General features: G+C 54.1%; 1 protein-coding gene across 1 annotated transcript in view; it reads right to left on the reverse strand.

Moving 5' to 3' along the window:
• Window positions 1-13,563, reverse strand: part of WNT2B (Wnt family member 2B) — a 42,813-nt gene that overhangs the window by 4,621 nt on the left and 24,629 nt on the right. The window contains exons 3-4 of the mRNA XM_073319951.2: window positions 6,985-7,262; window positions 3,938-4,202 (exon numbers count right to left, since the gene is read on the reverse strand). Of these exons, the coding sequence (XP_073176052.1) occupies window positions 3,938-4,202; window positions 6,985-7,262 (543 nt within the window). The remainder of the gene's footprint in view (window positions 1-3,937; window positions 4,203-6,984; window positions 7,263-13,563) is intronic.

Below are 13,563 nucleotides of genomic sequence, written 5' to 3' on the forward strand. Positions count from 1 at the left end.
TCCCTATTGACAATTAAATTTTTAATATTAGCTTGTCAGAAGTGTGTGTGTGTGTGTGTGTGTGTCTGAATGAGAGAGTCGGGTCTGAATATGCCCTGGGCCTGGCTTGATGACTCTTTTGCTCCTCTTTGTGAGTTTAAAAGTACAGGCATGTCTGAAGTGGCCCCGGCTGGCTGTGAAGGTTATACCAGGGTGGCAAAGTTTGTGGTTGGTTTATTGTGTGTTTTGGTTGATTGGAGCACGGCTTTGCATCCGGAGGAGGGTTCCTGGTATTTACTGAAACCTTCGTGCTGCTCCATGGGGTTGCCAGGTGCCAAAGGCAGCAACAAACTGGTCGTGAGCGACTTCTGCCCTGTCAGTTCATCCAATTTTCCGCCGGTGTACGCGCCCCCTGCTGGCTTGATTGCAACACGGCGGCAGCTATGGCTGGGCTCCCTCCACGTGGGGCAGAGGCCAGCCGTGGGTCTGCATGTGTGTGTGATGGGGTGGCTGAGGTCAAGGCGAACTTGTGGCGAACGGGGGAAGTTCCGGATGACTGGAAAAAGGCTAATGTAGTGCCAATCTTTAAAAAAGGGAAGAAGGAGGATCCTGGGAACTACAGGCCAGTCAGCCTCACCTCAGTCCCTGGAAAAATCATAGAGCAGGTCCTCAAAGAATCAATCCTGAAGCACTTGCATGAGAGGAAAGTGATCAGGAACAGCCAGCATGGATTCACCAAGGGAAGGTCATGCCTGACTAATCTAATCGCCTTCTATGATGAGATTACTGGTTCTGTGGATGAAGGGAAAGCAGTAGATGTATTGTTTCTTGACTTTAGCAAAGCTTTTGACACGGTCTCCCACAGTATTCTTGTCAGCAAGTTAAAGAAGTATGGGCTGGATGAATGCACTATAAGGTGGGTAGAAAGTTGGCCAGATTGTCGGGCTCAACGGGTAGTGATCAATGGCTCCATGTCTAGTTGGCAGCCGGTGTCAAGTGGAGTGCCCCAGGGGTTGGTCCTGGGGCCGGTTTTGTTCAATATCTTCATAAATGATCTGGAGGATGGTGTGGTTTGCACTCTCAGCAAATTTGCGGATGATACTAAACTGGGAGGAGTGGTAGATACGCTGGAGGGCAGGGATAGGATACAGAGGGACCTAGACAAATTGGAGGATTGGGCCAAAAGAAACCTGATGAGGTTCAGTAAGGATAAGTGCAGGGTCCTGCTCTTAGGATGGAAGAACCCAATGCACAGCTACAGACTAGGGACCGAATGGCTAGGCAGCAGTTCTGCAGAAAAGGACCTAGGGGTGACAGTGGACGAGAAGCTGGATATGAGTCAGCAGTGTGCCCTTGTTGCCAAGAAGGCCAATGGCATTTTGGAATGTATAAGTAGGGGCATAGCAAGCAGACCGAGGGACGTGATCGTCCCCCTCTATTCGACATTGGTGAGGCCTCTTCTGGAGTACTGTGTCCAGTTTTGGGCCCCACACTACAAGAAGGATGTGGATAAATTGGAGAGAGTCCAGCGAAGGGCAACAAAAATGATTAGGGGTCTGGAACACATGACTTATGAGGAGAGGCTGAGGGAACTGGGATTGTTTAGTCTGCAGAAGAGAAGAATGAGGGGGGATTTGATACCTGCTTTCAACTACCTGAGAGGTGGTTCCAGAGAGGATGGTTCTAGACTATTCTCAGTGGTAGAAGAGGACAGGACAAGGAGTAATGGTCTCAAGTTGCAGTGGGGGAGGTTTAGGTTGGATATTAGGAAAAACTTTTTCACTAGGAGGGTGGTGAAACACTGGAATGCGTTACCTAGGGAGGTGGTAGAATCTCCTTCCTTAGAAGTTTTTAAGGTCAGGCTTGACAAAGCCCTGGCTGGGATGATTTAATTGCGGATGGGTCCTGCTTTGAGCAGGGGGTTGGACTAGATGATCTCCTGAGGTCCCTTCCAACCCTGATATTCTATGATTCTATGATTCTAAGGGGACTGGAGGGACTAGAAGGTAGAAATACCTCGGGGCTGCTGAGGCACAGAATAAATGTGGGGCGAGTGGCTCATTTAAATGTAGAAACCGTTTGTTCATTGCTATTTTCCTCTCCCACAGATTGCCTGGGTACTGCACGGCTGGGTCCGGGGAGCTGTGCCAGTTGCCAGGGAAGCCGATGGCCGGGCAGGGCTGTTTGACCTGGTGGACAGAACCGTCACACAGGAGACCGGTGGTTTTGCCGCAGAAGCTGAGTAGCAGCGACTTGGGCTTCTCTGCACGTCACCCCAAGCCCGTGCGGTGTGGCTACTGTGACTCAAAAGCCTGCAGTAACAGCTCGTGCACACCCTGCCTGGCTGCGTGCTGGAGCAGTGTGTCCATGAAGGGCCTAGGGAGTCTCCGATCACATACACCAGAATTGGGGCAGGTGAAATTCTAGACAAACCGGTGCAACGCAAATCTCTGTCCCAGCAGCATTTCTGCCCCTTGCTCACGTCTAGTGCGGGCTGCTGCCCAGGGACCATGCTGATACCTTGGAGGGCAGGTGTGGGCAGCAGCGGTTGGGCAGCAGCTGCCTGGTAATACTGGGGGATGGTTCCCTGATATTCCTGGGCCCTCAATGCACTGTTTGAGCATATAGGGTAACCAGATCAAACCCGCGCTGGTTAGAGCTGGGTCCTGTGCTGTGAAGGGCCCTGGTGGTGGGTGGGTGGCAGAACGTGGGGAAAGGCACAGGGACGTTTGACAGGAGTTTCCTGAGGCCAGTAAGGCGAACTCCAGTGGGCTGGCTCCCCCCCCGGCTGTTGGGACTCCGAGCTGATTAGTACATTAGGCTGGAAGCCCCAGAGGAGAAGTAGCCACCACCCCCTCGCTCAGTATTGAGTGACACCCAGCGATAAGCAGGCTTACAAATGGCTGGGGGGTTCCCAGAGCGGGGCTGCCTGTGTGGGGCTCTTCTGATTCCTTCTCAGCAGCAGCCTGACAACTGCCATTCACCATTTCCTAACACCTGGACGTTTGTAGGCTTGGAAGGGACAAGATTCACAGCCGACTGAGCTGGTATTTTGCTGAAGCCCTCCCCTGCCCTGTTGCCTGAGGCACCTCTGATTTCCCAGGCATACAGCACAGAGCCAGCCCCCTTCATGTCCTTCGTGCTACCTACGGCAGCTCCCATAATCCCTTGCTTCTCAGCCTGGCCAAGTGGCAGCTGTCTGCCAGTTGCACTTTCACAATCACAGACTCTTCTGGCTGGGAAGATAATGTTTGGTTTTTTATTTTAATTTTTTTCTTCTCATGAGAAATTCCACAGTAAACACCCTCAGGGGCTGTTTTGCAACTCACTGGTTTTGTGGGGCCTCTGACGGCAGAGAGAAGGGAATAAATATGGCTCTGAAACCTGGACACCTTCCACAAAGAGATGGAATAGCAGAGAATGCACAGCGTGTGCTGTAGGTTACCCTACATTCTGCCTTGCTCTTGCAGCCCCGGCCCCAGTTCAAACCTCACTTTTTGCTAGGCAGCTCTCTACACATGCAAGCCAAATGCCAAGCAGTAACTGCAGTGTGGCTGTAACATGTTGGTTCCACGATATTAGAGAGACAAGGTGGGGGAGGTGATATCTTTTATTGGACCAACTTCTGCTGGGGAGAGAGACAGTTCTGGGCTAAAGAAGAGCTCTCTGTGGCTCGAAAGTTTGTCTCTCTCAGAACAGAAGTTGGTCCAATAAAAGAAAAGACCTCACCCATCTTGTCTCTCTAAGTGGTAACAAGGTGAGATAGCCCTGCGCTGCCTAAATTTGACAATTGGGCTGAGAACGAATAGTTCAAGGGGTGGGTTGCTCTTTAATATGGGTTGTGGGAGTCCTACCCTGGGTTAGTGGGAGGCTGCAGGCCTGACAAGGGGGTGTGAGATGTTTTGCTAGATTCCCCGCCGCACCGGCCATGCAGACAACTGTTGGGGCAGGTTCTTACCTGCTGACTTGTCCATCACACAGTAATCAGGAGAGTTCTCAAAGTACACCAGGTCTGTTTTGGTGGGTTTCCTGAAGTTCTTGTTGGCCACGGTGAAGCCGGTGCCATCCTGATTCATTGTCACCTGGATGGCCCCGTTGTATTTCTTCCTAAGGTAATCCCCAGTTTTCCGAAAATCTGACATTGCCAACCAACAAGTCCTTAGGGTGCAGGAGCCGCTGACTCCGTGGCATTTACACTCCAGCTTCAGGAATCGCTTTACAGCCTATGAGAGAAAAGAGGCCATGAGGAAAAGGTAGGGCCAAGACAGCCCATTGCACTCACGTCAGTCAGATCCCAGCCACGGACGTTCAGCCTCCTGGAGTTGCTCACTGTTTCGTGCCCACGTGGGATGGTGGTAGCTCATGGGAAGAGGCAGGGAGTTCTGTGAGCCTTCTCAGAAGAGCCAAAGGGCGGCTTTGGAAAATCATGAAAGACTGGCTTTTGTGAAGCCCCCTGATCACCCCAGGGAACCGAGCAGCAGGGATTGAAGGCAGAAGGTCTCTGCCATGCCACAAACCTCTCTCCCCTTGCAACACCTCTGACACCAAAAGGCCACAGGCATGATTTACGCACAGGACACATCTCAGGCAATGTCTACACTATGCAGTTTTTAGCGACACAGCTGTGTTGCTACAGCCATGCTGCTAAAAGGTGCGCAATGTAGCCGCTGTTTGTGCCGACAAACAATTTCCACCCCCAACGAGCAGTGTTAGTGTTGTTGGCAGGAGAGCCGACAAAGCACTGTTCATAAAGCATCGGTAAAACTTTTGTCTTTCGGGTGTGTGGTTTTTTTCAACGCCTCTGAATGACAAAAGTTTTGTCGTTCACTTGTCATTGTAGACAAAGCTTCAGTTGAAAGCAGGTCTGTGGTACTGCTCGTTATCTTGCCCTGTGGCCATTTATCCTGGAATCGGGGTGGGAGGAGTGATAAGACTGATTGAGAGAAGGAAGCTTTCAGCATTTATGAAACTGAGTTCATGGGCTGGGGACAGGTCAGAGGTTAGGCTCTGTCCAGAAGGGGATGCCCTTTCACAGACCCAGGCCCGACTTCAGTGCTAATGGGGTGTGACGGTCAATAGTATTATGTTCACCATTTTTACAAGACTATGATAAATTTTGTACAAAGTATGGCTTGTTAGGTATCATTTGAAACGTTGTAATCTGCTGAACATTATCGTCCTGGTAAAATGTGTGTATCAGCTGTGTATGTAAAGTTACCAGTTTCTACTGTATAACGTTGCTGTAACATGTTCCAGAGTCAGACAGGCCGACTTAAACCAGTTCTTCAGGGACACTGGCACACCCAGACAGGTATCAACACAGTCACCTGGGTTATCACTTAGTTCAGCGACCATTCTCCAGCAAGGGAAGGTGTGAACGAGAAATCTACATTTCATCACAGGGACAGTTCAACACTCACGTCCTCAAGACACTACTTGGCACCAGCCCCCAGCTGGGGGTAATCCTCAGAGGGGAGAGTGGTGTAAGAATGAGTGACAGTGGCCTCAAATCACCTCTCTCTCCCTCATCTCTACTCATGGCAGCTGCAATGCTGGAAAGACAAAGAAAGCATCATTGAACTGGGAGAGCGGTGGTCCTGGCTGGCTTTTCAGCTGGTACAGACTGCTGTAAATGTATGGCAAGACAAAACCTTTTGCCTTTCAGTTCACTTAGCTTGTTAAGTTAGGTATTAGCTGGTGTTTTACTCTTATTTCTTTTGTAACCAATCCTGACTTTGATGAATCATCACTTGTAATCACTTACAATCTATCTTTCTGTAGTTAATAAATTTATCTTAATCTTAACCAGTGTGTTTGGATTAAAGTGTGTGGGAAACTCCACTTGGGATCACAAGGTTGGTGCATATCATGTTCCATTGATGAAATGATGGACTTTCTATGAGCTTGCACTATTCAGCAGTGTGCTGAGCAGTACAAGATGCACGTTTCTGGGGGACAAGGCTGGGGCCAGGAATCTGTCGGTGGTCTTCCGCTATGTAATTCACTCGTACTGTGCAGCTGGAAGCAAGTGACATGCTGGAGGCTGTGTGTAAACTGGCCAGGAGGGGCTGCTCACCAGTAAAGCAGTGTGACAGGCACCCCAGCGTGGAGAACTGAGGAGACACAGCTATTCAGCAGTCCAGATTATACCCTGGGGAATGTCACATGGGGATCAGCCTTCCTTGAGGCCAGTGGGGCTGCAGGGAGGGCTGCAGGCCCTGGTGGCCCACAGGATCCATCTGCTCCCCAGAGTCTGCAGGGAGCTGGCAGGTGACCCAGCGCTAGGTGACCTGGTGCTAGCTGCTCCTCCATGTTCCCAGCTGCTTGTGCAGAAGCCTGGGCTCTTTGCTGCAGAGAAGAGCTTGGAAGCAAGCAGCTCAGCCATGGGGGTGGGGGCCACGGCCAGTCTGGTTGCCTCTGAGAGAGTCCCAGTTAAATGGGGAATCACCCCAAACACGGGGGCCCTATTGTGCCGTTCCAGCCCCCTTACCTTCCCCCCACAAATGAGCACTGCTGTGCTACAAACAGCCAAGGCGGGGAGTCCAGGCAGGCAAGGGCATTCCTGCCAGTGGGGCTGGTGGGCGAAGGTGTGGGCTGGATCGGGGTCCCCCCCTCCCCTGGCTGGAGAGTTAGTGCCTCTGGCTGGGAATCAGCCAGCAGCTATCATACCCCAGAGCACCCAGCTGGGGAGGAGATGCCCCAGCTAGGCAGGGAAGCTGCTTTCCTGCCAGGCACCCTTGGACGACTAGGGCTGCAGCAAGTGGCCTGGGGCAGCTGCTGCTCTGTTCCCATGATCCATGCTGTCCCTAGGTGCTCAGCCCACATGGGGGTGTGACCAGCTGTGCCCACAGCTTGGCGACAGCCCTGGCTGCTGGGCGCCAGGCCGGGAACGGGGGCGCCCTTCAGGGTAGGAATCCAGACTGCAACCTGCCCCAAGGTTGTGGCCTGGGCCGGCTGCACTCACCGGGCTCTGGCGCTGGCCCGGGCCTGGACCCTGGTACTCACCGTCCTCCCGCAGCGGTTGTTGTGCAGGTTCATCAGCGCCCGGGCGTCCTTCACCTTCTTCTCCTTGGCGTCCACAAAGGCCTTGGCGAACTTGATCCCGTAGTGGATGTTGTCGCTGCAGCCGCCCCAGTCGAACTCCCCTCGCTCGTCCTTGGAGCGGCCGCGCTTGAGGGGGTCGCAGCTGCAGGCTTTCAGCTCCCCTTGGCTGCAGGCCCGGGTGATGGCGTAGACGACCCCGGCTGAGGAGATGGCGTAGACGAAGGCCGCCTCTCTGCTGCCTGCCGGGGGGAGCGAGGGACGGGTGTGAGGGTGTGCACCGGGCTCGGGCAGAGGCAGCCCCAGGAGAGCAGGAAACATACCCCAAGGTGTGCTTGGCCCACCCTGAGACCCCTCCAACAGGGCCCCGTAGCCTCATTCTGTCCCCCCACGCTTCTCCGGGCGCTGAACCCACGGGCGTCAAAGCGGCCAAGGCCACAGGCCGGGGAAAAGGCAGGGCCTGAACTGAACCTGGCTAAACAGACTCACAGGGCTGAAGGCCACCAGTTCCTCCCAGCTCCGCCCGTCTGCTATGCCCACTGCCAGGGGGGCACTGCTTGGACTCCATCTTCCTACCGCATGAGGCAGCCTACCTTACCAGGCAGCTGGCTGGCGCTGCCCACGCCTGCCTTTTCTGCCCCATGGCCATGCCCGGGCTGACCTGGAGCTAGCTGCTTTGGACTGCTAGGGTCCCGGCTAGCTTGCAAGCCCGAACAGCGTGAGTGGGGCACCTCACCCCGGGGGCTGGCTGGCAGTGCTTGCATTTCGTCCCCCATCACGCTGCCCGGCAAGAGCAGTGCACGGCATGAGCCAGGGCGCGGGGTCATGCAGAGCCAGGTGGTTGCCAATGAGGGGGTGACAACTGCACTAGCCGGGGGGAACTGTCAGCCTGGCTGTGCCAGTCTTTATCGCTCAACCTCCACTTCTCCCTCAAGTGACAAAATGCTTCCGCCCACGGTCCCAACAAACGGCTGCTAAGCTCCTAGGCTAGCCCCCTGGGGTTACCAATTTAGGGTGGACGTATTCCTGGAGGTTTCATCACAAGACATAATCTTTAACGAACTATTCATCTTTAATTCCTGGAGTCTCCAGGACAATCCTGGAGGGCTGTCAACCCCAAAGCCCCCTCACCTCTCGCTCTGCCGGGATGCCTGCCCATCACATGCCAGCCCACCCCCTGCCTGGCTGGGGTCTTGGCAGCTTGGTAATTAGGACAGTTTACCTGCCCCCCCCACCTCTTTTATTTGTGGGATCACCTGTTGTCTTGTGTCATGCTTCCTGAAAGCCTTGTGGGGCAAGGCCTGTCTTTTAGCGCCTGGCACAAAGGCCCCCCACTATCTTACTGGGCCCTGTAGCGGCTAGTGAGAAACAAATCACCCCCATGTGTTACCCCTCCGAGGGACTCTGCCCGCTGGCTAACGGGCTGGGTTCATGGATCCACGGGCCGCAGTGCGCTGCTGGCCCAAAGACCCTGTCCTGCTGCCTGGCTGTTCGAAGAACTCCAGCGGCTCATTTTGCCCCCCGGTCATTTTGTAACCTCATTAAAAAGCAACAAGGGGACTTGGGCCCAAAGGAGAGGCTGTTAATGGGGGGTGGGTGTGAATGAGTCCAGGAAGCAATGCAGCAGTGCGGCACGGCGGGCTTTGAGTGGGCGGTGGGGAGCACTGCTAAGCGTAATGGATCTTAGTGCGTCCTCTGCTGGGGGAGCTGGAGGAGACGGGAGATGTCCCCAGGGGCTATCCAGCAGCCTTGCTGGTCAATATTCAGCACTTGCACCAGCCTGTTCAGAGCTCCTTTGCTGGACAGTTCCCCGAGACCCTGAGCACAAGAGGAGCAGTGTAACTCGGCTCTGAGAGAGGGACCCAGGGAGCTCCCTGGGATGACAGTGGGTGGGGGCGGCTCTGATGAGCACAGAGCTTGGGGTCCTGTTTGGGATATGCTCGAACTAGAGCTGCCCTCTGGTGAGGTCAGAGTCTAAGGTCCCTGGAAGGAACAGGGAGATAAAGGGGGCGGCCTGTTGGCAGACAGGAGTTCCCTGGAAGAACAAAGCAGGGGCAGATTCCAGCAGATCCCTGCACAGAGCTCTCCCCACGGCAGATCCCTCACCTCACAAAGCCGGGCTTGGGGAGTATGAGCTTGAAGTGTAACCTGGGCGCACAGTCCAACCCCTGAGAGGGATGCCACGGACAGCGTGACAGAGGAGAGACCCAAGGGCGTTAGGGTGCTGAGAGCGGAACTGCTCTGGAGGCCGCAGACTGAAAGCACAAGGGCTGGGCCCTGCTGGGAAGGGGAGAGGCCAGAGAGCAGAGCCGATGGAAAGGGGGGCATGTACAATCGCACCATGTGAGGGAAGATTGAGGATTAGCTAGAAAAGACACCGATTGTCCTGCCTCTCAGGGTCATTTCTCAGGCATGCCCAGTGTGCCTGCTCTTGCTGGCGAGCTTGGCGTTCTGCAGGGCACTGGCTGCAAACCTCTAGCTGAGTTCCCAGCTCCTCACACCGCCCTCTGTCCCTCCGTTCCCTCTCCCTCCCCTGCTGTGGCCAGACTGAGCAGAGGAGCCCTTCCATCCTGGGCAGGGACAGCTGTCGCCTTCTCATCTCCCCGTCCTGCGCTGGGAAGCGCTTACAACCCCAGCCTGCCCGAGCTGCAAATGGCTGGGCTGCAGGATGCCCCAAAGCAGCACAGGATGCCGCCTGGTATTCTACGGTTCTGGTTTGAGTTCACAGCTGGTTTTATATGTTGCAAAAGCAGCTGCAAATCAAAACCATGCAGCGGTGCACTGAGGAGGGACCCTTTCAAAGGCAGCCTCAAAGAACAGAGCGGCTGGGGAGGCCGCCCCGTAACTCAGCATAGGCAGTTCCAGGTGTCACAGGCTCTGCATTCTGAACATCTGGGTGGACAGGGATGAAGGCCAGCAGTCCCTGGTCTCTATCATATTCGGGGAGCAGGGGGGGCTTAAAGCCATTGGTTGCATCTGATTGTGGGGGGCCCATAACTCCAAGAGGTTTAACCCCAGCCTCTGCCCTTCGCTCTGCAGGGACAGGAAGGCTCTGACCCAGCAGCAAGCGTGCCTCAGTCAGGGACTGGGACAGTTCCCCGGACCCATCTCTCCTGCAGGCTGCGGCCAACAGTGCTCCCCCTCTGCCTCCTCCCACCCTGCCAGCTTCCCTCCAGTAACCCGCACTGGGATCTTTCAGGATCTAGCTAGCTCCTTCCTCCGCTCGCCCTTCTCCCTAGGCTGCCTTGCCTCCTAGACAGTCCTGGATGTACAGTGAGGGTGCCAGCACCTCTGCCTCCTACCCGGGGGTGCTCAGACACTCACCAGGTGAGTGATCTGGGGTGAAGGAAAGCACCTTCCCAGCTGATCTTGGCCTCCAGGCCCTGTGGCTGAATGTGACCCATTGCATCGAGGGGGAGGGCAGGTGGGCAGGCAGGGTGGGACAGGACAGGACCATCTATCTTCTTGCTTGATCATTCTGATTCCAGCCTCATCCACAATTGATCACACAGGAATTAAAAACACTCCCTCCAGATAGCATTGGGTGTCAGAACCCCTTGTGAAGGGGTGAAAGTTTTGCAGAACTAGGAATGAGGAAAAGAGAGCTGATTGGCTGAATGGGCTGTCAATCACCCAGAGAAATGGGGCAGGACTTCCCTTCCCTGCAAAGGGTTCTGGGTAAGGAAGCCCTCTATAAAACTGGCAACTGCAGGCCAGTTTCTCAGGGCTGCTGGAGGAAGAGTTACCTAGAGGAGCCTGGCTCTGCTGGAGTGATGTTATTAAAGGTATTCTTTGCTGTTATTGGCCTTTATTTAAAATAAGTCTTGGTATTGTTTGTTTAAACTTTCTGAGCTGGGTCTTGCTGTTCTGTTGGACAGTTTTGTGGCTCCTCCGTGCCACACCCCTCTTCCTCCTTGCTCTTCCTTCTCCTCAGAGTTGCTGAGTCACAACCTGCCCTTCTGCCTAGCGAGCACTTCCCTCTGCTCCCAGGAGATGCCTGCATCTTTCTGATGTAAAGTATCTCCAACAGGCTGGGAACTCTTACCCTAGAAGAAATGAGTCTTTTGGGGTCCCCTGGACTTTGACTGCTAATGTGGGGGGGCATTGTGGACACTCTAACCTTAGTTATTGTCATTTCCATGGATGTAGGAGCTACAGTATCAGATCTGTTCAACGTGGTCACTGTGGCATGCAGGATGCAAATTGTTTCCCACTGTTTGAGCTCATGGTGTTCCTAACTCTTGTAACTTTGTCACAAGTCTCATGGGATTTGGTGCTTTTTCTTAAAGCCCCAACTCCTGGAGTCATAGTGCTATGTGAGAATCTGATTTGTCTTTTTAACGGGAAGTTTCTAGTGCGACTGGTAGCCTGAAAACCTGGCCCCCATAGGCTCATAGGCCAGGTGGAAAACAGACCTCAGCATTCACTATTTTTAATCCTGTTTTTTAAAGTAATCTCTGGATATTTGGGAACCAGAGTCCTGATCTGTGTAAGCGCTGAATTGGCTGTGCTACCTGTGGCCAGGGAGTGAGGACCAGAAGCACTAAGTCAGATGACTGGTCTGTGGGGTCAGTACCCTTCCTCCCTAGCTCGCTCTCTAGAGCAGAGCAATGGCTGCACAGAGTGCTGAGAGAATGGTCTGTCTAGTTCAGCAGCCAATGCTGGAGGCTTCAGAGAAGGATGCAGTCCTGCTGCTGACACATGGCAATTACCTTCTGATTTATGGTACAGTGCACCTGTTGCCCCTCCTTGTCCCTACATCTTGGGGTGGAGGGTCACTTCAGTGCCAGGCCTATGGCCCACTCCTCTGGGACCCAAAGCTGTGGTTGTCCTGAGATCTAATTGCTCTCTGTCTTGGCTTCCCTGTCATGTAGGGAGACAGCAAGTTCCCATGTGAGCAGCTGACTCCTGGCCAGCCCTACTCTCCAAATATTTGTATATCCCATTACTGTTTACATACATGCCTGTTCTTCAGAAGTGTCTCCTTCCCCCACCCCCTTCTGTCCCAGAACAGTGATAGGCTCCTGTTACCGCCTGATTAACTTAGAGAATAGTCATGCTTCCAAGGAAGTAACCCAGTCTGTCACACATGGCAGCCGAGCCACAGAGAAACAAGGGCAGAAGAAGAGGTTCCTAAGTGATTCTTGAGTGCTGGCACAATAGGAACTCTAAGCTGCCGGCTTTACAAGGGCACCTAGCTGATGGATAGCGGGGGCAAGGGAAGCGGGGGTTGGCTGTACTGTAGGGCTGGGGAAGAGGATATTGTCTGGGAAGGCTCTGGGGCTCTGCTTTTTGGGGGTACTTTAGCCTCTGGGTATAGCAGGGGTCTGGGAGTAGGAAGGTGTGGGAGGGACTGATAGCTTGTGCAGTAGCAATGGACACAGGGCATGTCCCCCAGACTCCAGAAAGGCGTTAATATGCCTTCACCTTGTCCGAATCCCTCTTCAGCTGGGCATTGCTCCAGGAGGTGTAATCCCTACCACACTGCTCTGGATGCCCCTGCTGGAACAGAAGGGGCATGGCGTGTTGGGAGCTGGGCTCTTTTGCATGTCTGGCCATAAGTGTCCCTTTGGAAGCTGAGCACACGAAATCTGGTGCCAATGACATGGGACTTGCCCTAGGTTCCCCCAGGGAGTTGATGGTAGAGCAAGAATGAACCCAGCTGCCCTGAATCCTGGTGCAATGCCTCAAGCACAAAGCCATCCTCTTTTCCAGGGTGGGTGCTGCACTGCTGGGGATTTCTTCCTGGATACATAGGAAGAATCCTGTCCTGGCTGCATTCCAGAGCTGGCTGCAATGAACCTTAGCACAGCATGGTTAGAGACACAACTGTCCCCTGGATGGGTGTGAGCGATGGCTCCCATCAAGTCACCCAACCAAGGGCACCAGGCATCTGGCTTCCTACTGATGGGCAGAAGCTTGCTGAGTTCACATCAGGTCTGGCAGGACAGTGGTTGAAGCAGGGCTAGGAAGATGAGTCCAGCGGTGGTGGTGGAGTCCAGCAGGCCAAGTTGCAGGGTTCTGGGGTGCTCAGAACCCTGTGCAAGTGAGATGGGAACTGGCTGCTCTTTTAAGACAGGAGGTGAAGGCCACAAGCTGCAGGGGTGAGTCTGGGAGGGAAGGGGCTCGAGACTGTCAGATGGGATGTGTGGCAAGGTAAGCCCCTGGCATAGGGTGCCTTGACTTTCTGTGAGGTTAAGTTGTGAGGGAAGGAGCCAGGGATCCTCAGTGAAAGCAGATCTTTGGGATCCCCTTGGACCTATGTGCTTGTGAAGTAACTCTTTCCTTTGTTAGCCACCCTTTCTCCTCTTCCCTGCCTGTTATGCCTTTGGGCCCTGAGCAACCAGTGTGCTACGGTGGTCCCATTACATCACGCTGGTACAAGAAAGGGGTGTGTCTAAAGTTACCTAGCCTCTCTGTGCCTGCTATGAATGGACTGTGGTGGAAATGCCAGTTGGGCCCTGGGCTTCCTGGGTTGCTGCATCATAGCTTTGTCCCAATGTGCCATGCAACAGCGCTGTGCAATCTGACTCTCTGGCCTTT

The sequence above is a fragment of the Lepidochelys kempii genome, chromosome 21 (genome assembly GCF_965140285.1).
Source record: "Lepidochelys kempii isolate rLepKem1 chromosome 21, rLepKem1.hap1, whole genome shotgun sequence".
In the NCBI taxonomy this organism is placed as follows: domain Eukaryota; kingdom Metazoa; phylum Chordata; order Testudines; family Cheloniidae; genus Lepidochelys; species Lepidochelys kempii.